The 27674-nt window shown below is 38.6% G+C and overlaps 1 protein-coding gene across 1 annotated transcript in view; it reads left to right on the forward strand.

The window, feature by feature from the left end:
* The window catches only part of LOC6648652 (tyrosine-protein phosphatase 69D), a 227419-nt gene extending 200046 nt beyond the window's left edge, over positions 1-27373 (forward strand). Inside the window, exons 11-12 of the mRNA XM_047011785.1 lie at positions 18440-18575; positions 27132-27373. Coding sequence (XP_046867741.1) covers positions 18440-18575; positions 27132-27209 — 214 coding nt within the window. The 3' untranslated portion in view covers positions 27210-27373. The remainder of the gene's footprint in view (positions 1-18439; positions 18576-27131) is intronic.
* The last annotated feature ends 301 nt before the right edge of the window (positions 27374-27674 follow it).

Below are 27674 nucleotides of genomic sequence, written 5' to 3' on the forward strand. Positions count from 1 at the left end.
CAATACATGTGACCACCTCGAAAACTTCTACCTTTTTATACCCTTGCAATAAGGGTATATTAATTTTGGTCAGAAGTGTGCAACGCATAGAAGGAAGCATCTCCGACCATATAAAGTATATATATTCTTGATCAGCATGACAAGACGAGTTCATATAGCCATGTCCGTCCGTCCGTCCGTCCGTCCGTCCGTCCGTCTGTCTGTCCGTCTGGATCAACGCAAACTCCTCTTAGACCGTTAGAGCTACAGAGTTGAAATTTTGCATGTAGGCTTGTATATACTGCAGGGGTTGTATATCTCGGATTCAGCCGGATCGGACCACTATATCATATAGCTCTCATACAAACCGCAAAGTCACGAACAGTGACTTTTCTCAATAACTTCGTTATTTTCTGAGCTATTGTCGTGAAATTTAATAATGGTGAGTTTATAATATATATAAACGACTGTGCCAAATTTGATCTAGATCAGGTGACTATATCATATAGCTCCCATAGGACCGATCGGTCGAAAACAGTGACTTTGGTCACTATCTTCGTTATTTCGTTATTTCCGTTTTTTCGCAAACATTAGACCTTTTACACAAAAAACTTGCAAGGGTATACAAACTTTGACGCGGACAAAGTTAGCCCCGGCTCTCTGGTTTTTTTTTTAAAGCATCGTTTTGTGCTTAAATTGTTAAGTGAAAATAGTTTTTCTTTCTGATCTGATTTTGTTTCGAAGCCCTAATCAAGTTAACAAAAAAATGTAACGTTTGAAATTATAATGAATTTGAATATGATTGCTTAAGCTTTATAATTTATTTTCCTAGTGACGTGGGTATGTGAGTTGAGATTGTTCAGTCTTTTTAATGGGAATCTTTATAAATAACAACAAAGATTCATGGTTGGGAGGGTATAGAACTGACAAGGTCCATCTACATCTTTGACCTCAGTAACCACTAGCTTATGAACAAAAGAATATTCCTTCATTTCTTTCGTAGTTTTTTATACCCTTGCAAAAAGGGTATATTAATTTTGGTCAAAAGTGTGCAACGCATAGAAGGAAGCATCTCCGACCATATAAAGTATATATATTCTTGATCAGCACGACGAGGCGAGTTCATATATCCATGTCCGTCCGTCTGGATCAACGCAAACTCCTAGACCGTTGGAGCTACAGAGCTGAAATGCATGTAGGCTTGCATATACTGCAGGCGTTGTATATCTCGGATTCAGCCGGATCGGATCACTATATCATATAGCTCCCATACAAACGGCAAAGTCACGAACAGTTACTTTTCTTAATAACTTCGTTATTTTCTGAGCTATTGTCATGAAATTTAATATTGGTGAGTTTATTACACATATAAACGACTATGCCAAATTTGATCAAGATCGGGTGACTATATCATATAGCTCCCATAGGAACGATCTTTCGAAAACAGTGACTTTTGTCAATAACTTCGTTACTTTTAACGCGATTGCTTTCAAATTAAATATTTGTTAGTTTAATATATCTGTTAATGACTGTGCCGAATTTGATAAAGATCGGGTGACTATATCATATAGCGCCCATAGGAACGATCGGTGGAAAACAGTGACTTTGATCAATATTTTTCCTATGCTAAGATTGTATTGGCTATAGGTAAGGAAAGAGTTACCAAAAAAGTTGCAAGGGTATACAAACTTTGACGCGGTCAAAGTTAGCCCCGGCCCTCTGGTCTTTTTAATTAATATGAAATATAAATATATAAATAATTACTGGCTTCGTCGGTATTTTTCTTGTAAGTCATTCAATTGTCAATTAAGGTTAGTTTCAGTAGATATCCTAATAAAAATTAATTTTATAATTAAAGGTTAAAATCTGTGTGTATATGTATATAAAGATTTAGCAAACAACCCCCCCATTCCGCAAAAGCAACGGAAACAAAGGATCTCGCTCTGCTGCAACTCATCTACCGCCTTCTTTTGGTTATCGATCGATTTATCTTCGCTGTGTTATCAATAATACTCAACAAATCATGTTACTCCAATAGCGACCCATTAAATGGTCCAAAATTTCTCTTTCGCTTTTCCATTGTTTCTTTAAGTTTCACTTGATGCCCGACTTCCCAAATGCACTCGAATATTTTCAATTACTCCCAACTGCCAACTACACTCAACTTGCCAACTAAACTCAACTTGCCAATTACACTCAATTTGCCAACTACACTCCACTTGCTAAATATACTCAACTTGCCAACCAACTATGTATTTAATATTTTCCTTTAACGAAAGTAACTTGGTAAGGTAGTCCACCTGTATCAATAAAATTCTTTTTATGCAGTCTTACGCGAAAAGTAGCTTCTTGTTCAGTACTTTTAGTCCCCGTGAAAAGGTGATCAGCTGTTGATCAGGATTTTCTTGCAAAACTTCGTTATTATACTATAGGTATCGACAGAGTGATTTGTGTGAAATAAACGAACACCGTTAGTGTACAATCTTAGAGCATCTTCCTTTGTGTAAAATCGTGATTCGAATCATCACTTACTTCATTTTTATTAGACCTTAAATTTTGACTTTATTCGCTATTTATATAATTTTTTTTTTTTTTTTTTAACGTTTAATATATATTTGTTGAATCTACTCTTAAATTAGAGCCTAACAACAAGTTTGAGATATTTTTCTTAGACTAGTACTTAAGATAAATTCTGGGGATATTGCAGGCTTGTTATTGGGTTGGTCTGTCATTTCTTTTAAGACGAGTTCTATTATTAGTTCGCGTAAGGGAATTTGCAAGAACATTTGGGTGTGCATCCAATTTCGCAGAATACTTTAGTTGTTGAGTAGCTATTTCAGATTTTACGCTAGGTATATTTAGATCATTTTGAATGTTGTCGTTTCGTATATACCACGGGGCCCCCGTGATTGATCTTAAAATCTTCGACTGCGCTCTTTGTATAATATCGACATTGCTGGTACTTGCATTTCCCCATAGTACGGCTCCGTAAGTCCAGATGGGTTTCAGTACGGAGTTGTATAGGAGGACTTTATACTCCAGACGTAGAGGGGACCGAGCATTGATGATCCAATGTAGGCTACTCGCTTTCAGTTTAAGCTGTGACTTTTTTGCTTCGATGTGCTTGCGCCAAGTTAGTCTTCTGTCTAGGTGGATACCAAGGTAAGTGACATCCACGGCTTCAGGAACTGGTACGTTGTTTAGCATTAGAGCTGGCCAGTTTCTTCTGTTAAGCGTAAATGTAACATGTTTGCATTTTTGCTCGTTGACCCGGATACGCCAGGTTGCTAGCCATTCCTCTACCACCTTAAGGTGTTCCTCTAGTTTTGCAGAGGCTTGTATTGGGCATTTGGATCTGCTAAGGATTGCCGTGTCATCGGCAAAAGTGGACGTTGTAAGTCCTAAACTCGTTGGTAGGTCTGCAGTGTACAGCAGGTAGAGCAATGGGCCGAGTACACTGCCTTGCGGTACACCAGCTTTGATTTCAAAATCAGCGGAGACGGAGCCATTACATCTTACAGCGAATTTCCTATTGTAAAGGTAAGATTCCATGAGTTTGTGTGTGTACTGTGGCATTTTTTGCCGGATTTTGAACATCAGACCCTCCAGCCAAACTCTATCAAAAGCCTGGGCAACGTCGAGAAAGACAGCCGCACAGTATTCTTTTAGTTCGAATGCTGTTCGTATTTCGGATGTTATGCGATTGACTTGTTCAATTGTACCATGTTTTTCGCGGAAGCCAAACTGGTGTGAAGGGATTGTGTTCTCCGATGCCAGAAATGAGTTTAGGCGGATCTGCAGGACCTTTTCAAAAAGCTTCGAAAGACATGGCAGCAAACTAATTGGCCTATAGGATGATGGCTGGGTTTTGTCCTTTCCCACTTTAGGAATCATGATGATAGTGGACTTTTTCCATGCTCTTGGGAAGTAGCCAATTTTTATTATAGCGTTGAACAGTTTGCAGATATATTGTATTGCAATGATAGGGAGTTCTAGGATCATTTTCGGTGTGATTAGGTCATGGCCAGGGGCTTTTTTCGGCTTTATGTGGTTTTTAATAACTGCAGTGATCTCGTCCGATTGGAGTTCCGAGTACTCACTATCCGTTAATGTGTTCGAAGGGGAAGTACAGATGAGTTTGATGTTGGATTTGGCTGGAAAACCATTTTAAGATGTGTGGCAAATACGGATGCCCTCTCTTCGTCACTGCGGGCCCATCCACCGGTTGGACTCCTTATCGGTGAAATTGTCTCTGTAGGAGCGCTTAAAGTTGGGTGGGCTTTCCACAGAGGATGTTTAGTGCTGGTTGGACTGAGCTTTTCTATGTATTTCCTTTGAGCCCCGCTTTCCTCTTGTCTTAACGCCTTGGAGAGGTTGCGATGAGCTTGCCTTAGGCGAAGTTTTGCTGCTGCTGATCGAGTAATCTGCCATTCTCTTCTTAGACGTCGTTTTTCCGTTACTAATTGTTCTATCCGCCGGTTCGTAGGCCTGTCAACAGGTTTGGTGTAAGAAGAGGCATGTGGAGTAGATACTCTTGCTGCAGCTCCCATCATCGACTCAAGTGCAGAGACGCACATATCAATGTCCTCTGCAGCATCCAGTTTCGGCGAACAGTCAATGTGGGCACTCATGTACATTTTAAATTTAAGCCAATTTGTTTTGTTGTTTGTAAGCCTATATGGGCGATCAAGTACTTGAGGTCTTGCTAATAATGTGAATAGCACTGGAGAGTGATCGGAAGTTAAATCTAGCAGTGTTTCCGCAGTGATCCGTAAGTCCAGATGGGTTTCAGTACGGAGTTGTATAGGAGGACTTTATACTCCAGACGTAGAGGGGACCGAGCATTGATGATCCAATGTAGGCTACTCGCTTTCAGTTTAAGCTGTGACTTTTTTGCTTCGATGTGCTTGCGCCAAGTTAGTCTTCTGTCTAGGTGGATACCAAGGTAAGTGACATCCACGGCTTCAGGAACTGGTACGTTGTTTAGCATTAGAGCTGGCCAGTTTCTTCTGTTAAGCGTAAATGTAACATGTTTGCATTTTTGCTCGTTGACCCGGATACGCCAGGTTGCTAGCCATTCCTCTACCACCTTAAGGTGTTCCTCTAGTTTTGCAGAGGCTTGTATTGGGCATTTGGATCTGCTAAGGATTGCCGTGTCATCGGCAAAAGTGGACGTTGTAAGTCCTAAACTCGTTGGTAGGTCTGCAGTGTACAGCAGGTAGAGCAATGGGCCGAGTACACTGCCTTGCGGTACACCAGCTTTGATTTCAAAATCAGCGGAGACGGAGCCATTACATCTTACAGCGAATTTCCTATTGTAAAGGTAAGATTCCATGAGTTTGTGTGTGTACTGTGGCATTTTTTGCCGGATTTTGAACATCAGACCCTCCAGCCAAACTCTATCAAAAGCCTGGGCAACGTCGAGAAAGACAGCCGCACAGTATTCTTTTAGTTCGAATGCTGTTCGTATTTCGGATGTTATGCGATTGACTTGTTCAATTGTACCATGTTTTTCGCGGAAGCCAAACTGGTGTGAAGGGATTGTGTTCTCCGATGCCAGAAATGAGTTTAGGCGGATCTGCAGGACCTTTTCAAAAAGCTTCGAAAGACATGGCAGCAAACTAATTGGCCTATAGGATGATGGCTGGGTTTTGTCCTTTCCCACTTTAGGAATCATGATGATAGTGGACTTTTTCCATGCTCTTGGGAAGTAGCCAATTTTTATTATAGCGTTGAACAGTTTGCAGATATATTGTATTGCAATGATAGGGAGTTCTAGGATCATTTTCGGTGTGATTAGGTCATGGCCAGGGGCTTTTTTCGGCTTTATGTGGTTTTTAATAACTGCAGTGATCTCGTCCGATTGGAGTTCCGAGTACTCACTATCCGTTAATGTGTTCGAAGGGGGAAGTACAGATGAGTTTGATGTTGGATTTGGCTGGAAAACCATTTTAAGATGTGTGGCAAATACGGATGCCCTCTCTTCGTCACTGCGGGCCCATCCACCGGTTGGACTCCTTATCGGTGAAATTGTCTCTGTAGGAGCGCTTAAAGTTGGGTGGGCTTTCCACAGAGGATGTTTAGTGCTGGTTGGACTGAGCTTTTCTATGTATTTCCTTTGAGCCCCGCTTTCCTCTTGTCTTAACGCCTTGGAGAGGTTGCGATGAGCTTGCCTTAGGCGAAGTTTTGCTGCTGCTGATCGAGTAATCTGCCATTCTCTTCTTAGACGTCGTTTTTCCGTTACTAATTGTTCTATCCGCCGGTTCGTAGGCCTGTCAACAGGTTTGGTGTAAGAAGAGGCATGTGGAGTAGATACTCTTGCTGCAGCTCCCATCATCGACTCAAGTGCAGAGACGCACATATCAATGTCCTCTGCAGCATCCAGTTTCGGCGAACAGTCAATGTGGGCACTCATGTACATTTTAAATTTAAGCCAATTTGTTTTGTTGTTTGTAAGCCTATATGGGCGATCAAGTACTTGAGGTCTTGCTAATAATGTGAATAGCACTGGAGAGTGATCGGAAGTTAAATCTAGCAGTGTTTCCGCAGTGATCCGATTACGTGGAATCCTCTTGGTTACTGCGAAATCAATCAAGTCAGGCACTTTCTGTGGATCTGTGGGCCAATAAGTAGGCCTACCCGGTGAAACGCAATCCATCTTATTGAGAGGGTTGACTATTGTGTTGTACAACTGCTTTCCTTTAGGATTTACCAGGCGAGATCCCCAGTGCGTATGTTTGGCGTTATAGTCCCCTGCTGCAATAAAGCGATCTCCGAGTGTGTTAAAGAAATCGGTAAATTCCTTTTCAGAGATTGAGAAGCGTGGTGGGCAGTACAGGGCGACCAATGTAGTGTTGCCGCAGCTGGTTTGGACGGTTATAGCAGTTGCTTGTAGGTGCTGTGTTTCAAATCTGTTGAGGAACGAGTGTTTTATACGGTTTTTGATTAGGATACCGGTCCCGCCATGAGCTTTTCCGTCTGGATGGTTTGTTGCGTAGAAGGTATATTTTGGTATTTGAAAATTATTTTTTGATGTTAAATGTGTTTCCGAAATCAGCAAAACGTCGATTTCACTTGAGTCTAGGAATAGTTGCAGTTCATTTTTGTGCTTGGAGATGCCGTTAGCATTCCAAAGACATAGACGTAGGGAAGCCATTATTTATTCTCGATAAGCTTCTGGATAAGCAGGTTTTGATTCCGCATCAGTTCGTGCATACAGTTTTGCATGAACGTCATAAAAGTGGTCATGTTTTGATTGAGTGAGATCAATAGGGCCTCTAGACCACTTGGAGTTTGCTGGCCAAGCTCTGGTGCGCTAGGTTGCGGATTCTGTAGATGGTGGAGAGACGGGGTCTCTTTCGCGGGCTCCGTCTGTCCAGTTCGGAGCACACTAGCGAAGGATACACTAGGACTGGTTGTAGCAGTCATGTTGGATGATCTAGCAGCCTTGGCGAAGAACACCTCCGGGCCTCCTTTTGGAGGCGTTGAAGATGATTTTTGGTCCAGCTGGGGGTTTGCGCCCGTTTAGGTGTGATTTAAGATCCTTAAAGACAGGACATCCTCTGTAGTTGGCCGTGTGGTTCCCTCCACAGTTGCTGCATAGTCTTAGTGCAACGTTGTTTCTGTCCTTGGTGCAAATTCCATCTTCATGATGTTCGCCGCAGCCAACACACACTGACCTAAGATTGCAATTGTTAGAGGTGTGGTTGTATTCCTGGCAGTTTTTACACTGCGGTGGTTGGCGTCTCTTATGGGGCTCCTCTACGGTGATTCTTCTGTGCAATAGAAGCTGTAGGTTGTAGATCGGGTGCACTTCATTTGGCTTCGACCGCTTTGCATCTGGTTGGAGCTCGATTTTAAAGAGCGGCTGTGCGACTTTGTTCCTGTTGATGATGTTGACAACGGACTTGACCGCAAACCCTTTTTCGACCAACGCGTCTGCTATTTCTTGAGTAGGGACCGATGGCTCAATCCCCTTTAACACAACCTGGAGCCCTTTACTGCTTTTTAGTTGGTAGGTATAGAAGTTGATGTTAGCATTACGGAGGTACTTTTCGATGATGCGGAAATTGTCCTCAGTTTGGGCTTGACATTTAATTTCTTTAATGTTACCCCTATTGAGAGGGGTTACAACAAAGTTATTTGCCCCTACTGTTTCTACCTACTAGCTTCGAAATCAGGGCGCTGCAGTTGGCTCCACGGATGTATAAAGGGGGTGGTCTAGCCGATTTAACTTTATCTACAGCGCCGGCTTGATCGTCTTGCTGATCGGCAAGAATTTTAAAACGATTCCCGCTAAGGGGTGCTAGTCGTTCATTTGGTTTGGTTATTTTCGGCGTATTGACACTTTTTTTCTTTTGCGGGCTTAGCTTCCGCTTAGTTATTTTAATATATCTGTCCATTCCAGTTTGGACAGAAGTCGTTGGGTTTACTCTTGTGGCTGACTCTGGGCGACTTGTCGTTGACGGCTTGAGGCAGGTCAATACTTCGGCAGACGTTGCAGTAGTTGCTGTCAACGAGCTGACGGTGCTGGTTGCTGTCAACGAGCTGACGGTGCTGGTTGGTGCAATCGGTGACCCAGTTATCGATATTGATGGAGAAGCACACTGCTCTCTCCACGGTAAGTTGCTGTTAATTGCTGAGTGGCTGGCACTTTCGGTGTTATTGCTTACGTTAGCATTCGGTGGGGTCGGCGACACCACCGAAAAGTACGCGTTGTTGCGTTGGACCGAGAGTCGACGCTCACGTTGTTGTTGTACAATTAGTTCTTGTAGCTGTTGTTGGTGGGGATCGAGAGAGCTTGGGCCCGAATTGGTGGACATGGCTTTTGTAAAAATTACGCACTTTGTTGTTGCAACTTGGTATTTATTGCTATTAGAGCAATCTAATAGCAATATGATTGTAAATAGGCGTCTCTGAGGCGACTGAGAGCCCTACACAACTTTTTGCAACCGCAGACTTTTTTTTTTTTTTACACTCAATTTTTGCGGAGTGCATTAAAAAACACGTCTGCACACGGCGGCAGTTGAATTTACAGTAGTGTTTCTTGAAGTTATTAAATGTTTATTTATTTATATATATGTATATATAGGCACTAGCACATAAACCAGTGACTAAAGGTTGTCGCAACCAACACATAAATTGGGTGGACCTCGGAGTGAGATTACAAAGGTAGAGATGGGGGCCAAAGACACAGCGATGCACACCCGATGTAGCTACAATTGGTATCTGATCTTACTAAGAATAATGCATTTCTTTTATAGTACAAAATAGAGAGCTCACCAGTGCATAGTTCGACATAGTGTTAGGTCAGCAAAGTACGTCTTTATTGATAATAGCTAACCATAGCAGCTTAATTAACTAGGTCTTTATTGTTTACTGCTGACCATATCAGATCTACTTATGACTGATGAGCCATCGATATCTATAATCGGGTTACATACTTAACATTGACATACATTTCCATTTGTTCTATATTATAATTGGCTTAATGTTATCTTATTTTATATAATCTAAACACCAACAAGCATAGCGCAATATACATCAAAGAACCTATTACGGATTGATACTCAGTTACATCGATGCGTTTGCACCTCTTGTTGTCGCACTTAACCTGAAAATTAGCTTCTAACGGGGTAGATACCGTGCGGCAACTTTTTCAGAACAGCATCCAACGTTGTGTTCCAAACTCGGCCAGCTTGTTTTAGACCGTACAACGACTTTTTCAGCTTTAGCACACCGCCAGATTTGTCATCGTAAAACTCCGGTTGCTGCATATAGACCTCTTTTCCAAAATCTCGTTTCAAGTATGCCGTCGATACATCATACTTCAGAGTTTTCTCTAATCCTTGGCTGACAGTTCTCAATGAAATATACATCTCTGCTTATTTTGACATCGCCAGTTTTCTTATCGTATAAACGATACGCTTTTGAAGATTGCCAATATCCGACCACAATATATTCTCTTCCCTAATCTTGGAATTTTTTCCTTGGTCCTTTTTCTAGTGCAACTGCGACGCATCCACAGGCTTGTGTCCAGTACACACTTCAAACGGCGTTTTGCCTACAAATGATTTTGTTGGCGATCTATTTCTTAGATATGCAGCACAAACTATTGCCTCTGCCCAAAAGCTTTCTTTTAAACCTTCACTATTCACATTACTCTTGCCATTTCCACGAGTGTTCGCTTGCAGCGAGTGTGGAGTGTATGGGACTGTGAGCTGTCTCTTTATGCCATTGGAGTTCAGATAATCATCCAACTCTTTATTGACATACTCCGTCCCATTATCACTCCTTATGGATTTCACTTTCCGGCCTGTCTGACGCTCCACCATGGTAACGTGTTCTTTAATTATTTTGGCCACCTTAGACTTATACTTCGTGGGATAGACATGAATATATTGACTCAAATCATCGATCATTGTCATAAAATATTTGGCTCCACCATTTGATTCCTTGTTCATAGGCCCACATATATCACTATGAATTAATTCCAGCAACTTCGTAGCTCTAGTTTGCGATTGTTCAAACGGCTTTACATAACGCTTGTTTTTCATGCAATCTATGCAGTCTAGATTTTCTCCAGCAATGCTTGATGTCAAACATCGAACCATTTCTTTGTTCTGCAGCTCACGCAAACTTTGCACATTTAAATGACCATATCGCATATGTCATTTTTTGAGCTCATCGGAGGCTTTAGAAACACACAGTCTCTCTTGATTTTTAGTTTCACACAGAAACAATCCACAGACCTTTTTGGCCATTAATATATTGATGCCCTTATCATCATTAACTTAGGCAGTTCCCGAATTAAAAAGTATGGTGCATCCATTTGAAACAGCTTTTCCCACCGATATGAAATTGCATTGCTACAAGCCTGGTACAAATCAAACGTCTCTGAGCGTTATTGTGTACCCAAGTTTGCTGTGCACAATCACTGTTCCTCTGCCTTGTGACGTCATAGAATAATTTCCTGCCAACTCAATAATTTCATTTTAATCATCAAGTTGATTAAATAACTCACGGTGCGCACACATGTGTGATGTGGCGCCACTATCGATAACCCAATCATCGATATCTATCCTATTGTTAATGGCAACGCCAGCAAAAGATCGTTGCCCCTCTTTATTCTTCCAATATTCGCATCTTCCGCTGTTTTTTCCGCGTCTCACATTGGCGTTGTTTTCATTCTCTTCTTTCATCGCGCATTTTGCCGCGAAACGCCCTGGTTGGCCACATTTAAAGCATCGGCGCCTGTCTGCCTCTGACTTGTTGTCTCGTCGCTTACCCCTCTCACCGCCGATAGAGCATGCTGCGAATGCCTGTACAACATCATTTTGATTGTTCGTCTTTCGTCGTTAATTTTCTTCGGCTAGCTTGCATTTTATGGTACTGAAACTCGGCAACTCATCACGAGCTTCCAAGGCCACAACAAAGTTCTCATAAGACATGCAAACTCGCAAGCAACAAAATTACGGTAAACTCTTCTGGCAAACTTACATCGATGACCGACAAATTTTCAACAATGTTTGAAAATTCCAATATGTGTTTTTACACGCTGTCACCTTTAGCAATTCTTTTGTTTAATAACTGCATAAACAGGGTCACTTTTCCCACTGGACCTGTTGGTCGATGGAACTTTTCTAGTTCTTTCCATATCTCGCTAGCTCTTTCGCACTTTTTTATGGAGTTCAATAGCGGCGCACTTATCGACATAAACAGCACCGCCATGGCTTTGTCCTTTTGACGTTTCCATGTTTCAAACGCTTCATCAGTTTTGGGTTCCACAAGTTCACCTGAAACCACTGACCACAAATCTTGATGTACCAACACGCTTCGCACAAGTACCCACCACGTGTCATAGTTGGCGTCGTCCAACTTTTCAATATTGTACATTGAACTCATTTTTCTTGCAATGTCCATTATGCCGAGAAAAAATACACGAATCTTGACCATTCAATACTTTCACACTATTTTTTAGTGAATACACTTAACACTGAGGCCCATAACCTGTTGGTTTGTGAAAAGTGTAGAACTACAACGTTTGGTTGCTTAGATAAGAGTGAGCTCAATTTTATTATACATAAGCTTAACTAGGGTTGCCACATGTACAAGGCTGACAGATACAGCACTGAATTGCCATATCAACAATTGATCATATTAAAAAGACCATAAATACGCGAATATTTTTAACATTCATAATAATTCATAAATAATTCATAATATTTAAATACATATAATATATTTACTACCATTTTGGACTAAAATCCCCCCATTTTCAGTAATGAGCAGTGACATCGGTATACCATGCACAAGGTGAAAAAATATTTTAAATTTCAAACAATAAATGTATGTGTATTAAATTCGCCTCATTGGTATACCATGCACAAGGTGAAAAAATATTTTAAATTTCAAACAATAAATGTATGTGTATTAAATTCGCCTCATTGCATATGCTATCTTGCTTGCCCTCACAAAAACACACGAGCACTACACTCTAGCGACCAACTTCGTAGACCTCATGGACCGCCTAAGGTCCTCGTTTATACGTACATATATTTTCCATGTTTCTAGATTTTAATAAAATATGATAGGTTGGTAGATATTAATAGGGCTGATTAATAGTGGTGATGAATTTGGTGGAGATAGTCAAAAAATTTAATTTTTTTCTAGATTCTGGAGACGAAAGTAAGCTTGGCAAAAATGTTAAATATTAATAATCTATACGCATCCTAAACAAATCTACATAACGAATTTGGTGACTTTACCTTTGTTTTCAAGAATATCAGTTTTATTTAATTTTTCAAGGCGTGGCAAAATTAAAAAAAAAAAAAAAAAAAAAACTGAGCATGTACTAAGTAGACAGCATGAGTTGCATTAAAGTGACATTCGATTGTACAACAGCTAAATTGAGTTGAGTGAATATGAGTACAAAGCGGAATGAGTATGAATGAGTGAGTGATTTCGCAAAGCACTCGGGCGCACAATGTTGAAGCAATGAGTACGAGTGAGAACAAGCGAAAATGAGAGCATAGGCTTCGAATGTATTCGAATGTCAAAACGGTTGTTGGTCTTTTGCTCTGCAGAAAAACGAAATTAAGCACAAAGCAAAAAGTAGAACTTGAAGAAAACGCAATATTGGATAACCTAAAGCATAGAAAATAAGGAGTAGAACTTAAAGAAAACAAAAATGAGGGAAACTTCGACACTCCACACGAAATAAATACACGAAATACAATGTATGTCAGGGCCCGGCACAAAGAGAGCGTTAAAAAAGTTTAGTTGTATGCTTGTATGCGTATGTTGCTTTACACTGCGCAAAATTAAACTTCATCAAATTCTGCCTCAAATCAAGAAAACGAGTGCAGCAAATAATCTTATGCAAGAAAAAGATAGAGAGAACAATGCAGCGATCAATTTTTTCATGCGTGTTCTCTCAACAAAGCGACATAGATCTGCTTGCGTCGAAATGCTGAGGAAAACTAAATCAACCCTCATCCTCTGTGAGAGGACTACGGCAGCCGTTCGGTTACACGCATACGAGGTGCCGAACGTGTTTTTCCCCTGGGGGATATGAGTGCCGGGCTCTAATGTACAGTTGCGAGCAAAAAAAAAAAAAAGCGCAAAACACTTGCCGATATTTATTACTATAACTTGCAAGATAATATTCCGATCTGTTGAACACCTTTAAATACCGTTATCAGCAATGTTTAACACTTGTCCACTTCATTGTAATGGTGACTTAACTTTTTTGCTACTTTATTTTTAAGTTTAATTGCCAAATTTAGAGCGAGCAAAATAATAGTAGTGAAGGATCTTTCTTTGCAGGAAACTTAAACTACTACTAGAATGATGGTTTTTTTTTACTCCATTTTATGTGTTAAATGTTCGCGATAGAAGGTTCATTAAAGTATTCCAATTTGAAGACTTAAATGGGCCGCGGTACGCATATGTCTTATGAGAAGAGCATTCAGTTCAGAAACCTTATGAATGAAGGCACAACTTACATAGAAGTCTGTGAAATTTTTAAGTGCTCCCCAACTGCAGTTCAAAATGCATTAAAAGGTAAAAAAAAATATCAGAAAGACGTGGCCGAAAGCCACGTCTCGCCCGAATTAGAAAAAAGAATAATTCGAAACTCAAGGCTTCGCCCGTTTACATCTGCTGTGGAGATCTAAGAAGAACTTGAAGTGCCGGCCAGTGTTTGGACAGTGCGGTGAGAGTTACCTAAAAATAACCTGAACACTTGTAGCCCTCGGAAAGTTCCGCTTCTCTTACAGAAGAACATAAAAGAACGGTTTGAATAGTCAAAATTCCACCTAAATTGGTCTGTGGAGAAATGCCGCAAATTACTCTGGTCAGATAAATCCAAAATTGTGATGTTTGGAGGGAGGGTAGATCCCCTGTATATTCGTGGACCAAAAAACTCGGAGTGCACTCCGCAGTACACCACCAAGACTATTAAACATGGGAATGAAGTGTGTTGGTGTCGGGCCGTTTTTTCCTAAGTATTACGATGTTGCTGAGGAAGTGATGCTACCATATGCCGAAAAGAAGATATCACTTTGTTGGGTCTTTCAAAAAGGTGCTCGGATCGATAATGCAGGAGTAGATTTAATGAAGTGGCCCGCACAGTTTACTAACCTTGGTTGGTTTATGTTTCGAAGCATGATTTCTACGGAGCCAACCTTTAGGCGGAAATTGTGCGGTGGTAAGCCAGGCACGTCCAAAGAGTTTAAAAATTCAATTGGATAGTTGGTGGCTTCATCTTCATTTGTGACGCAGTCAATAGATTTGAATGAATGCATTGTTCCAATGATCTTATTTTGAATTATGTAGTTCAGGTCATCTACATCTTTATTCTTAGCTTCTAAAATTGCTCGCTCATTCAACCATTCATTATTTTTGTAGTTAGAAATAATATTTGGAAATACATTGTTGATAAGTTCGTCTTTTGATGAGACAAAATTACAAAAATTATTTGGAAATGATATTAATCCGCTCGATTCATCGACAGGTACTTGAGATGTATCATTAAGCAATGTAACTCTCATGTTTGTTGTCAGCTGCAGTTTCTTCACATAGCGCCATAGATTTGACGATTTGAGGCAAGCGTTTATTTCATCGGCAGCCGTAGATCTTGGAATTACTGGCAGAAGAAGCAACTGCAACCGCTATGTTGGATGTTGCCTTCTGTTATTCGCTCGACGATTCTGCATTGCCAACCGAGCTGTTTCACGGGCTGCTTCACTTTGCTCTCGTGATTGAGAAGCACGAAGTCGAGCCATACTATCGCGGCGCTGTTCACGTGCAATTTCTTGTTTTTCTCCAGTCCATTCATTTGCAGTATTTTGTATTCTTCTTGCATTACGGCCTTGTCGGGAAAGATTCGATGGTCTTGGTCGCGGCATTATTAATTAAACTTCACTTCACTTCAATCCACTTGTTAATTATTTATTTAATAGACATAGTTTTAATATTGATTTCTTACAAATATCAAATTGTCATCCATACGTCATTACATAGCTGGCATTTTACGTCAATTACATAGCTGTCATTTGCGTTTTGTTATTCCAAGTCTGATTCTTTTTTGTTATACCACGTTTTATAGTGACTGATGTTTCATGTCAAGTCACACGGGAACGCTGTCGAACGGGATAAAAAATATCCTATCTCCTGGCTCTAAGCTACCTCCCTACCAATTTTCAGCCAAATCTGTTCTGCGGTTCTTGAGTTATAAGTGGTGTAACTAACACGAATTTCTTTTATATATATAAGATTATATATATTATATATATATATTTCTAACTAAAAATTACTTAATGTTATTATGGGCAAAATTACATTCGCTCTTTTGTCTTCCCTATACCCGGGTCGTGTTGTTAAGGCGAGGTTTCCCTGGTTTTATGGCTTACTATGTTACATCGCAAACTTAGACTACACTATATTTAAGCACTACTGTTATGGGCATTTCCGTGGTATAACTGCGGACGTTCGTACACATTCAAAGTTAAAAAAAGTTGGATAATTTTTAATAATTTTTTACTTTATTACATGGCTCTTGTGTAGAACTTTATTTAACACTCTAGAGAGTGTCCAGACTCTTATTGAGTAAGTTATTTACATCTAGGAATTTGATTACTGATTTTATGTTATTGAGTGTGGCTGAAATAAGAAGAAAGGTGGGTTGGATTTGGCCAAATAGACAAATCCTTGCTTTATACAGTTGTGGGCAGGTATCCAATATGTGTTTGGTTGATAATTCTCCCTCGCATTTCGGGCATCTGAGCATAGCTTTTCCATTTAGCAGATGGTCGTGGGTTAAGGCGAAGTGACCAGTTCTGAGGCGGGTGATGATATGGCAATGTCTTCTGTGCAATGAAGGTGGATATCGGACTGGTTCCTTGCTTGTTTAAGCCTATCATCGTAACTGTCCCATTGAGTGATTTCCTTTTTTCTTAGTATCTCCTTAATGTTGCGCCATAAGTCTTGGAATTCCAGATGAGACGAGGGTTCCAGATTGGCTAACGACTGCGAAGGTAGTAGAGTGAATTGTTTTCGATCCGTCACTGTAAAGCCAGGTCCAGTTGGGGACTTTTTCCGTTTCGGCAGCTAGAATTTGCTGAAATACATTTTTGTGTGTTTTTGATTTTTTTAATAAGTTGAGAGACGTGTTCACGGTGTGGTCCGGAAGTTGCCAAGGAGGAGATGGGCTGATTTTGTTCCAACGATATGGCATATCCAGTTGATGTTTTTTGAAGAACCTGGAACATTTGCGTATAGTAGACATGACTTTGAACCTTCGTCGCTGTTTAACCGTTGTATTGAAGTCTTTTAGCAGAATTTGGTTAGTCGAGCAGAGAATTTTAGGTATAAGCTTAAAAGTCAGTTGCGCAGCTCTCGTCTGTACTTCAGGAAGACCAGCTTCCGCTAAAAGGCATTTCTTCGGAGTTGTGGGAAAGGCGCCAATGCTACGCCATACTGCTGCATGGTATGCGGGGGAGAACAATTTGATGTTGGATGGCGCACACCATCCATGGATTGCCAGCCCATAGTCGATTTTGGCCAGTATTAGGGCTCTTGTCGCATGAATTAGTGATGTTAAATGGACAAGAGAACTCTTAGACCCAAGAAACTTAATGATATTAAGGCGCTTGTTAAGGCTATCTCTAAGATTAACACAAAGTTGCTTAAACGTAAGTCTACTGTCGAGCGTAAGGCCGAACTTTAAGACTAGATGTATATTCTAATGTTGTGTTATTAACCGTTAGAGTTGGATATGTACAACGATGTTTTTTACAAATATGAAATAATTTACATCTGTTTAAGGCAAGAGTGGCCCCTGAGAAATTACCCCATTCAACGATATGCATGAGTGTTTGTTTAAAAGTAAGAAATAGTAAATTTGTATTTTTGCAGTTGCTGAATATTATAGCATCATCCGCGTAAACAGAGAGTTGTATTTTTTTGAGCTTTAGTATTATATTATCTAGGGAGTGGAAGGCAATCATGAACAATACCACTGAGAGTGGTGATCCTTGTGGAATGCCGTTGTGTAATTTATAGAAATTAGTTAAGGTATTAATTAACTCTAACACGGATGGATCGCTTGGTCATGAAAGCCTTCACTAGGTAGAAGGTCTTAGGACCTATCCCCCACCGGGAAAGTTGCTCCAGTACGGTGTGCACACCAACGCGATCAAAAGCTCTTTCAAAATCAGTAGCCAGGATGGTTTGAACTCCATCAGGTCCTGGAGCATTACGATCATTTATACTTGTAACTGCTAGGATATCGTTGCCGGGCTAATATTGTATGCAATCGCAACGTCGACTTGGAATCCATACGTATATACCTATACATACATAACCCGAAAGTGCGAGAGCCTCCAGTGGTAATCGACCTCTGTGTTTTAAGCGGGTGCTCGCCCGTTCTCTTGATTAGGAGTTAAAGACCCCGGCAACGATGAACTTCCCCTTTCTCTACCACCTTGTAGCCTTGGCTGTTGAACCAAGAGCACATCAGATATCGGAGTGGTACCTGGCTCTCTTAGGATAGCAACATCAATATCTTGTTCTCGTATGAATTGCGTTTTGCAACCAGTAAAGTGACGCACATTTTGCGTCGACTCAATCGAAACAGTCTGCATTGTTACTGTTTGAGCCACATATCTCTTCCTATTTCCAGAGAGTCTTTTTTTCAAAAGTTTGGCTGCTGTAGTACACGGCATACTAAAGATGACCAAGTGCCTGCCTCTTCTCGCCATTTAACGAATCAATTGCAGCAGAAATGTCCTCTGCTTTCGCTAGGTGACCGAGATTCTGTATTTCAACCCACGCCTCAGTTGCTTGGCTTGGTATTTGAATGTCGAGTTCGCCATGAGAGAAATTCTAATTTGTATATTTAACTGTTTGAAGATAATACTAATGGTTTCTTTAATTAATTAATTTTTTTTATTTTCAGCTTGGGCACTGATCGAAGTTCGATTTTTGTAGCAATGTGCATTTTGGTTCAGCATTTACGATTAGAGAAAAGTGTTGACATATGTTCAATTACAAGAAAATTACGATCTCAGCGACAGGGACTTATCAACTCATACGTAAGTAAAAATAATCTAACATCGGTGAAGTTTTACAGTAGTGGCATAAGGTTTTTCCAGTTAATTTCAAAAGATATCGTGACAGCTACAGCTGCGACTGATATTATATTGTTATTATAAACAAATTTTATAGAATATGATAAATTTATAATATTTTTATATGTTCCAAATTCTTGTTTGTAAGTAAGTAAAGTAGCCCTCTGTCCCAATTTTTACCTTTGCAAAAAGTTTATATTTATTTTGGTCAGAAGTGTGAAAAGCTTAGAAGAAAGCATCTCCAACCATATTTTGTATATATATTCTTGACTAACATTGTCTTTTATTCCTTTGTGTCATAGATAGCTGTAGTTTGAACAATGTAATAAAATTTAATTTTGTTATCAGGCTCTGTGCAGGTGTCGTAGGGTCCACTTGTACGTCAATGTCCCCTAATAGTGACAAAAAAAGGGAGTGTGTCTACAGACACGCGTTAGGAAAACACATAAAAAAATTGATCGTTGCTTTGTTTTTTCTATCTCTCTCTTGCATCAGATTATCTGCTGTACTCGTTTTTTTGATTTGGGCAAAATTACGTAAATTTTCATTTTGCGCAGTGTAAAGCAACATACGCACACAAGCAAGTGCCTTTTTTTTACGTACAAATTAAGATAATTCATTGTATTATTTATTGATTGTGAACATTAATGTTCATTAATTATTGTTCTTTATTCTTATTAAGACTAAAACTTAAGCTGAAGACAAATATATTTTCTGCCTAGCATGGAGTGTTTACATAACTGCAAAAGTGCAAGATCTCGCATTACTTCTTCCGTTGCTTATCCAACGTTATTCAGGGCATATCTCGCATTACTTCTTCCGTTGCTTATCCAACTGCAGCTGCTTCGCACATGTCTCTGTCGGGGACAGTTGGCAGAATGGCGTATCGACGGCCTTGTTGCAATTTGCCAGTGCTACAATCCGATTACGCGGAGTGCGTTAGTGCCCATATCTGCATGTACTATTTCCTCTTCATATAGGGGTGTTGTCTTATTTCCTAATCTTTTATTATTTTTTACCAAGACTTTCTCCTGTTTGATAGGATCTAGCCTGCCTGTTTTTATTATGGTATTCTAGTGAATCATTATGCGTTTTCTTTAAACGATTTTTAGTTTCAATAAGAAGTTTTGGTGATTTTTCTCTTATTAGTTGGCGATTTGTTCGTAATGTATTGTCCTGTTTTATTGAATCGTAGCTATTAACATAAGATCTATTGTGTCCTCAATTTTTTTGTCCAATTTTAATCATCTTGCGATTCCGATAAGAGTGCTGTGGAACCGTTCTACATGACCATTAGAGGTGCAGTGTATAGGGGGGGAGCATTAACAATAGTGATTTGATAGTTGTTTTGAAGTAATGTTTTCACTGTTTCGGAGTTTAAAGATCTTTCATTATCGCAATTCATTGTGCGATCTACCGGAAAAATATTAATTAACTGTAGCAGTGTCGACTTTATATCTACCGTTGTCAGTGGAAAAAATGTCGACATGTAATATTTCTCCCGGACGAGAAGGAATTCTAGTTTCGGATACTTTGTGTTTTTTGTATCTATCATATTTTGCTTTTCTACAGACCCTGCAGTTAATAACTATTTCGTTTGCATTTCTTGTCATTTTTGCGCTCCCTATGAGCTCTGTTGTGTTCTGTGGTGACTATTCCCACCTGTTCATCTTTGCAATGCCTAAACGTTGTGGATGGGAATTCGCTAATTAGCTGATGCTGAATTTGTGCTATAGTATGCAAATCGAACTTTATCCCATTTACAACGTTGAGATTGATTTTTTCCCTTAGGATTGGTAGCAAATCAGAGTAGCTATCGAATTCTATAACATGCCGAGTTTTTTCCCCAAAAAAAATAAATTTACGACAAGATGGAGCATCTGTTTCTGTCTCAGGAGTTTCGTAGTTTATAATTGTTTTTACTTTATCCGGTGATGATGAGATTCCGTTTCTTGAAACGGTGAACCCAAGGTATTCTACGCTACTTTTGAAGAAATGTGACTTTTCTTTAGAAACCGTCATGTTTTCATCGTTTAGACGCTTAAGAACCCAATCTATGTGCGCTAGGTGATCCTCTCTTGTTTCAGAAAAAATTTTATGTCGTCCACATAGACGTAAAAAAATTTTCCAATTTGTTCTCTTAGAACATCATTAATTGCCATTTGAAATATACTCATATTTGATTCCGTTCTGAAAGGGTTATCTGATAAAACCCAGACTTCAGATCCAATGTCGTAAAAATATTTTGATTTTCTCATATTGGACAAAATCATCGTGACATTTGGAATGGGATATGGGTGGGATTGATATTGAACTCAATTTCCTGAAATCAATTACTAATCGCTTTTTCCTCTGTCCCTCTTGGTCGATTCCTTTCTTATCGACAACCCAAATTGAGTTGTTATAGGGTGATTTGGAAGGTCTGATAATCTTGTTATTCAGAAGTTGTTTAACTTCAGAGTTTACGAAATCCGATGCACCCATCGGATACTGATATAGTGCCGTGAAGACTGGTACATCGCTTGTGGTACGGATTGTAGCAACAATGTTGGTGTTAAAGAGTAGGGACTCTTTTGGATCGGCAAATGCGTTAGCTCGTGTGTCGATAATAGCTCCAAACTCTTCCCTTACAACGAGAGGAACATTGGCATCGTTGATTTTTAAAAAATGTTCATTTTTGCATTTAAGGAATTGAAGTTGTTCAATACCATTTTTAAATTTTATCTGCCGTTTGGTCAGATCCATAACTGCGCCCGCTTGTTTTAACAAGTCCAGGCCGATAATAGCCTCGAAAAGTGTTAAATTGGGTAATACGATAAAATCTGAAATTACTTTAAAGATTTGAACCTTGCATTTCCTATCAACTAAGCTAAATCCATGAATGGATTCTACAGTAAAAGGTGAGTCTGCTGGCAAACTTTTCCGTTTTAGACCGGGTATTATATAATTTTTTGAAGCTTCAGTATCTATCAGCAAACGAATTGTTTTCCCTGCGCACGTTTTTTCTATGTACGGGAGCAGGGATTGTCCCCTAATATTTACGTTGTCATAATCAAGCAAGTCGTCTTTACAATCACCAGTTTCAATTTCGGATTCCTGATAATATTGACTGTTTTCACTTGACCTGGTTGAATCAGCTTGACCCAAATGATTCACCCTTTGGTGTTTTTGATTTGAGTAACACTCGTTATTTACTATTTGCCCGCTTGTTTGTAAAATTTTGGGGCTGGTAAGTATTTTGCTGAAAGGCAGCATTGTTTTGCCTATAATTTGGGTTTGTATTTTGTTGCTGGCCAAATGCTGTGGGCTGCCTAAATTTCAGAGGAGGACGGATCGACATCCATCGGCTCGCTATATTCCCGATTGGGTTTTGGTTTGAAAACCTCTTTTTCAAAATTTTGATTCCTAGTGTAATAAGGATTTTTCCCCATGTTTCGATTTTCGTAATTATATGTTTTCTTGCCCTTTATTTGAGGCTTTTATATGTATCTGTATATTTTCCTAGGCTTATTTCCTTATTTGAGGCTTTTATATGTATCTGTATATTTTCCTAGTGCTTGATATGAAAACAAATGGGGCGTTCGCTCTATATTTATTATTTATGGAATTCGACAATGATGTCTCATGGGTCATGGTGGTCTTGTTTGTGAGTAAGGCCAATTTTTTTCAACCTCTTCATTATATTCTTCTAAAGACAAGCTTCCCTGAGTAAGCATGACCATCTCGCGGTATATAGGTCTTTTGTCCGCGTATGTGAAATCTAAGATGTCAATAATTGCATAAAAATTGCATAATTCCTTTGTTTTGTTTGTTATGATTGCTACCGCTTGATAGTGTTTAGAACTTCCGTCACATGGTTTAAAAATTTTATATGCGACATGTGCAGCTTTCCGCCATGCCACATATGTCTCTTGTTTACTCTCAAAATCTGGCAGGGAGTTTACGACATCTAAAGACTCTTCACACTTAACACCCGCTATAATTTCTACTTCCCTTTTACTGCGGGAACTTGAACTCTCATATTTTCAATTTAATTTGTTATATTTGATATTTTGTTTTTTAACTCTATTTTCTGTGCCGCTAATGCACTGGTTACGGCGGTTAGAATTCGTTTTAGTTTTTCTGGATACATTTTATTTATTGTTTTTTTCCTGAATTAAATTGCTAAGCTTTGGAATATGGGCCTGAACTACTTGGCCTTAATTTTTTAAATGATTGACACAATAAGTCAACCTCCGAATCAATTATAGACACTTTTAACTCTTTTAATAATTTTGTATAAAATCGGAAAGAAAATTTCAACCTTGTAACTTTTTATACCCTTGCAGAGGGTATTATAAAATTGGTCAGATGTTTGTAACGCACAGAAGGAGACGTTTCCGACCATAAAGTATATATATTCTTGATCAGCATGAGAAGCTGAGTCGATATAGCCTTGTCCGTCTGTCAACCTGTCCGTCCGTGCGTATGCGTTTTACTCAGACATCTTAAGAGCTATCTGTGCTTTTTATTATATGGAGCAGATCAAGTACGAAAATTATGAGGATCGGACCACTATATCATATAGCTCTAGAAGAAACATGTTTGCAAAAATTGGAGTATCCCCATGAATTTACCAATATAATAGTATTAGATATAAAATCTCATCCCAAAATTCGAATCTGATCGGATAAATAGAACACAAGTTACAGTCAATATGAACATGCATACACACACAGACACAACGCTACATGAACTGTATGTGTATGCGTGTCGTGCTTTGCTTAGGGAATAATGGAAGAAAAAATTGTAGTAAAAAGACTAATAATGTTTTGTTGGTGTATTGACGATATGAGTTGCAGGGAAAGAAATTTCAAAATGTAAAGACTGCTAGCTTCTTTGAAATTTTTTTTTTTTGTAAATTTCACTTTTTAGTGAGATAATTTTACGATTTTAACGATATTACTAGCACTTTGCAGAATTATTATTGTTCGTTTATTATAATCGTGTTTACTATATAATTTCCTTAGTACTTCGCAGAATTAAACACTGCCGAATTATAACTTCTAAAACTTTTTAATTTGTTCGTTTTTAGAATTTTCATTCACTTTATACCACTGTTGGGCGCCAATTAGGATAATTCATTGTATTACTTATTGATTGTGAACATTAATGTTCATTAATTATTGTTCTTTATTGCAAGCTACAGTTTTGTGTGCTTGGAGTTCTTATTAAAACTAAAACTGAATTAAATAGGCTGAAGACAAATATATTTTCTGCCTAGCCTGGAGTGTTTACATAACTGCAAAAGTGCTGATCTTGCGGCATATGCAAGATCTCGCATTCCTTTTTCCGTTGCTTATGCAGGGCATAGCGTGGGAAGCGCTGATTCGGTGGATAGTTGGCGTTTCGGTTAACTTACATACGCAACTATATTTTTTTAGTGCTCGCTTTTTGCCGAGCCCTGACTTACACACACAACCACAGTCTCACAGCGTTTATTGCTTACGGTTGGAATTCGTTACGGTTTGATTCGTCTAGCCCCCTGTTCATAACGCGCGATAAGGAACTTCGTTCCAAAAATAATAGAATTTTTAAATATAATAACATCAAATAAAAATAATCGCTCGGCTTTAGGTAGCTTTTGTTTATTCCACAAATAAACAAAATTTCCGTCTCTTGAATAAAGGAAAACGTCGATTGAGTCGAGGAGGCAGAGGAAAGAGTGAGAATTAACGAGAAATGCTTATGTTCGGCTGCACAAATAGTCAACTAACTCTAAACGGGTTTTCATCAAGTCACTGAGTACATACAGTTGCGAGCAAAAAAATAGTAGCGCAAAACACTTGTCGATATTTATTACTATAACTTGTAAGATAATATTTCGATCTGTGTAAAACCTTTAAGTACCGTTATCAGCAATGTCTAAGACTTGTCCATTACGTTTTATCTTCACTTGGAGACTTAACTTTTTTGCTACTTCATTTTTAAGCTTAATTGCCAAATTTAGAGCGAGCAAAATAATAGTAGTGAAGGATCTTTCTTTGCAGGAAACTTAAACTATTGCTAAAAGATTGTTTTTTTTTGCTCTATTTGATGTGTTAAATGTTCGCGGTAGAATATTCATTAAAGTATTCCAATTTGCAGACTTAAATGGGCCGCGGTACTCATATGTCTTTTGAGAAGAGGATTTAGATCAGAAACCTTATGGATGAGGTCAAAACTTACATAAAAGTCTGCGAAATTTGTAAGTGCTCCCCAACTGCAGTTCAAAATGCATACACATAAAAAAAATATCAGAAAGACGTAGCCGAAAGCTTAAAATCTCGCCCGAATTAGAAAAAAGAATAGTACGAGACTCAAGGCTTCGCTTGTTTGCATCTGCTGTGGAGGTCCAGGAAGAGCCTAAACTGCCGGCCAGTGTTTGGACAGTGCGGTGAGAGTTACCTCAAAATAACTTGAACGCTCGCAGCCCTCGGAAAAATCCGCTTCTCCCACAGAAGACCATAAACGAATGGATTGAATGCTCAAAATTTCACATAAAATGGCCTGTGGAGAAATGGCGCAACATACTGTGGTCAGATGAGTCCAAAATTGTGATGTTTGGACAGAGGAGATCTAGGCTGTATATTCGTCGACAGAAAAACACGGAGTACAGTCCACAGTACACCACAAAGACTATTAAACATGGCAGATGAAGTGTGTTGGTGTCAGGCTGTTTTTCCTAATACGGTGTTGGTCCTATATGCTGCATAGAAGGCATAATGTGTACGTTAAAATTATTGAGGAACTAAAGGTACCACATGACGAAGAGAAAATATCAGTTTGTTGGGTCTTTCAACAAGACAATAACCAGAAACACACAAGGAAAGTGGTAAAAGCTCGTATCGATAATGCTAGAGTAGATTTAATGAAGTGGCCCGCACAGTCGCCCGATCTGAGCCCGATTGAAAATTTGTAGTGCGACGTTAAGAAGGGAGTAGTTGCTGCACAGCCAACCACTAAAAGAGGTCCTTAGACTGCTATAGAGTGTACATAAAAGGCCATAACACCAGAAAAGTGTCAGAAAATGATAGATTCAATGCCGCGTCGGTGCGCAGCCGTACTGGGGAACAATGGACATGCCACTAATTATTAATAAGTAGGTTGATATTAACTTGGTCTTTATTTTTAAACTATTTCCGTGGAATAAAACCCTATACTATGATATTTTGTGCTCTTTAAAATATGTGCTATTATTATTTTGCTCGCCTCAATTTGGAACTATTGACACCAAATCTTCATTATTTTCGAAATATCAAAATGAAATTGTTTATAATATAATTAATAACAGATCGAATAATAAATTTGCATACCAAGAAATCTCAGTCTTGCCCCGATAACATAACTTTCTATGATATTTATAAAATGGGTGAAGCCACTACTATTTTTTTGCTCGCAGCTGTACATACATAGTAGAGTCATGCTTAAGTCGTACAACCACAACAAGACAAATAAGTGAAAAAGAGCGAGTAAAACAAACACCCACATCTGATGTCTCAAAAAAAGCTTTTTCTGCGTACATTATAATAGGCAATTCTGTGTGTAGCTGTGTTAAATCGCTTCGCTTGGCCTTACTAATAAAGATATCTTTATCAAAATAGGTACATGTCATATAGAGTCAAATACCTACACCAAATTAAAATCTGAGTTTTAAGTTGAAAAAAGTGTTTGCTGTCTAAAATGATCACTTTTCTAGAGTAGGTATAATAAAATTTATGTACTTATTTCTTGATTAAATTAATCTTTATTTGTTTATATAAAAATGTGCACTAGGGTGGACTTCGGAGTGAGATTACAAAGGTAGAGATGGGGGCCAAAGACACAGCGATGTAGCTACAATTGGTATCTGATCTTACTAAGAATAATGCATTTCTTTTATAGTAAAAATAGAGAGCTCACCAATGCATAGTTCGACATAGTGTTAGGTCAGCAAAATACGTCTTTATTGATAATAGCTAACCATAGCAGCTTAATTAACTAGGTCTTTATTGTTATCTGCTGACCACGTCATGACATCGATATCTATAATCGGGTTACATACTTATATTGACATATACATTTCCATTTGTTCTATATTATAATTGACTTAATGTTAGCTTATTTTATATAATCTAAACAACAACAACTACCTTGCACTATGTTTCCCATAATGTACTTTTTGTTTATAATTCTTTGAATTTCAAACATAACAAATAAAGCTAATTTCTACAAGCAGAAGGCGTATAAAAGAGCAGGTCAATATATGTGGGATTCATAGCGCAACACTAAGAAATCAAACAACGCGGGACTATTTTCTTATTTTGCTCATATGACAAACTGAGAAATAACATCACCATGAAAAATTTCACCTCGGTTGAAAATCCCGAATAGGGGTTTTTTTTATTCAATTACTTTCTAAAACAACATTTACCATTATTATCATTTGCCAAATACAGACAATTATTTTCATTGAAAGCTTTTGTTAATTAAAAGTATAATCTTTTTAATGTCTCTTTTCAGGCACAATACGAGTTCCTACATCGCGCCATTATTAACTATTCAGATCTGCATCATATAACGGATAACACAATAGATTAAGAATCTATGTATGTACATACATTCGTATGAATGAACATACAATTTGCCTACGTTTAATATTAAGAAAAAAACAACTCAAAAATTGTATAGCTCTTAAAGTCTTAACAAATAATGAATACATATGTATCTACGGCAAATATATGCAAGTGACTTTTTTGTTTTAATTTAGTTTACATTGAACTTGCAATATAAATACCATGTACGCATTTTTTTTAATCTACCAAAGAAATTATAATATATTTCATAAGATTTAATAATTTTAAGTATTAACATAAACGGATTTCTACACAAAATATTTTATATTTATTATATTAGATGGTGGGCAAAAAACTTTTACAACGGACTGTTTTGTAATAAATTATTTTACTTTACTAATGGTAATCTATTAGGATTTACACATTTTGGAATTGTTTTGTAGTGTAGACCCCAATTCAAGCGGTCAATAGTTTTTTGCATCTATTTCTT

The sequence above is a fragment of the Drosophila willistoni genome (genome assembly GCF_018902025.1).
Source record: "Drosophila willistoni isolate 14030-0811.24 chromosome XR unlocalized genomic scaffold, UCI_dwil_1.1 Seg106, whole genome shotgun sequence".
NCBI lineage: Eukaryota > Metazoa > Arthropoda > Insecta > Diptera > Drosophilidae > Drosophila > Drosophila willistoni.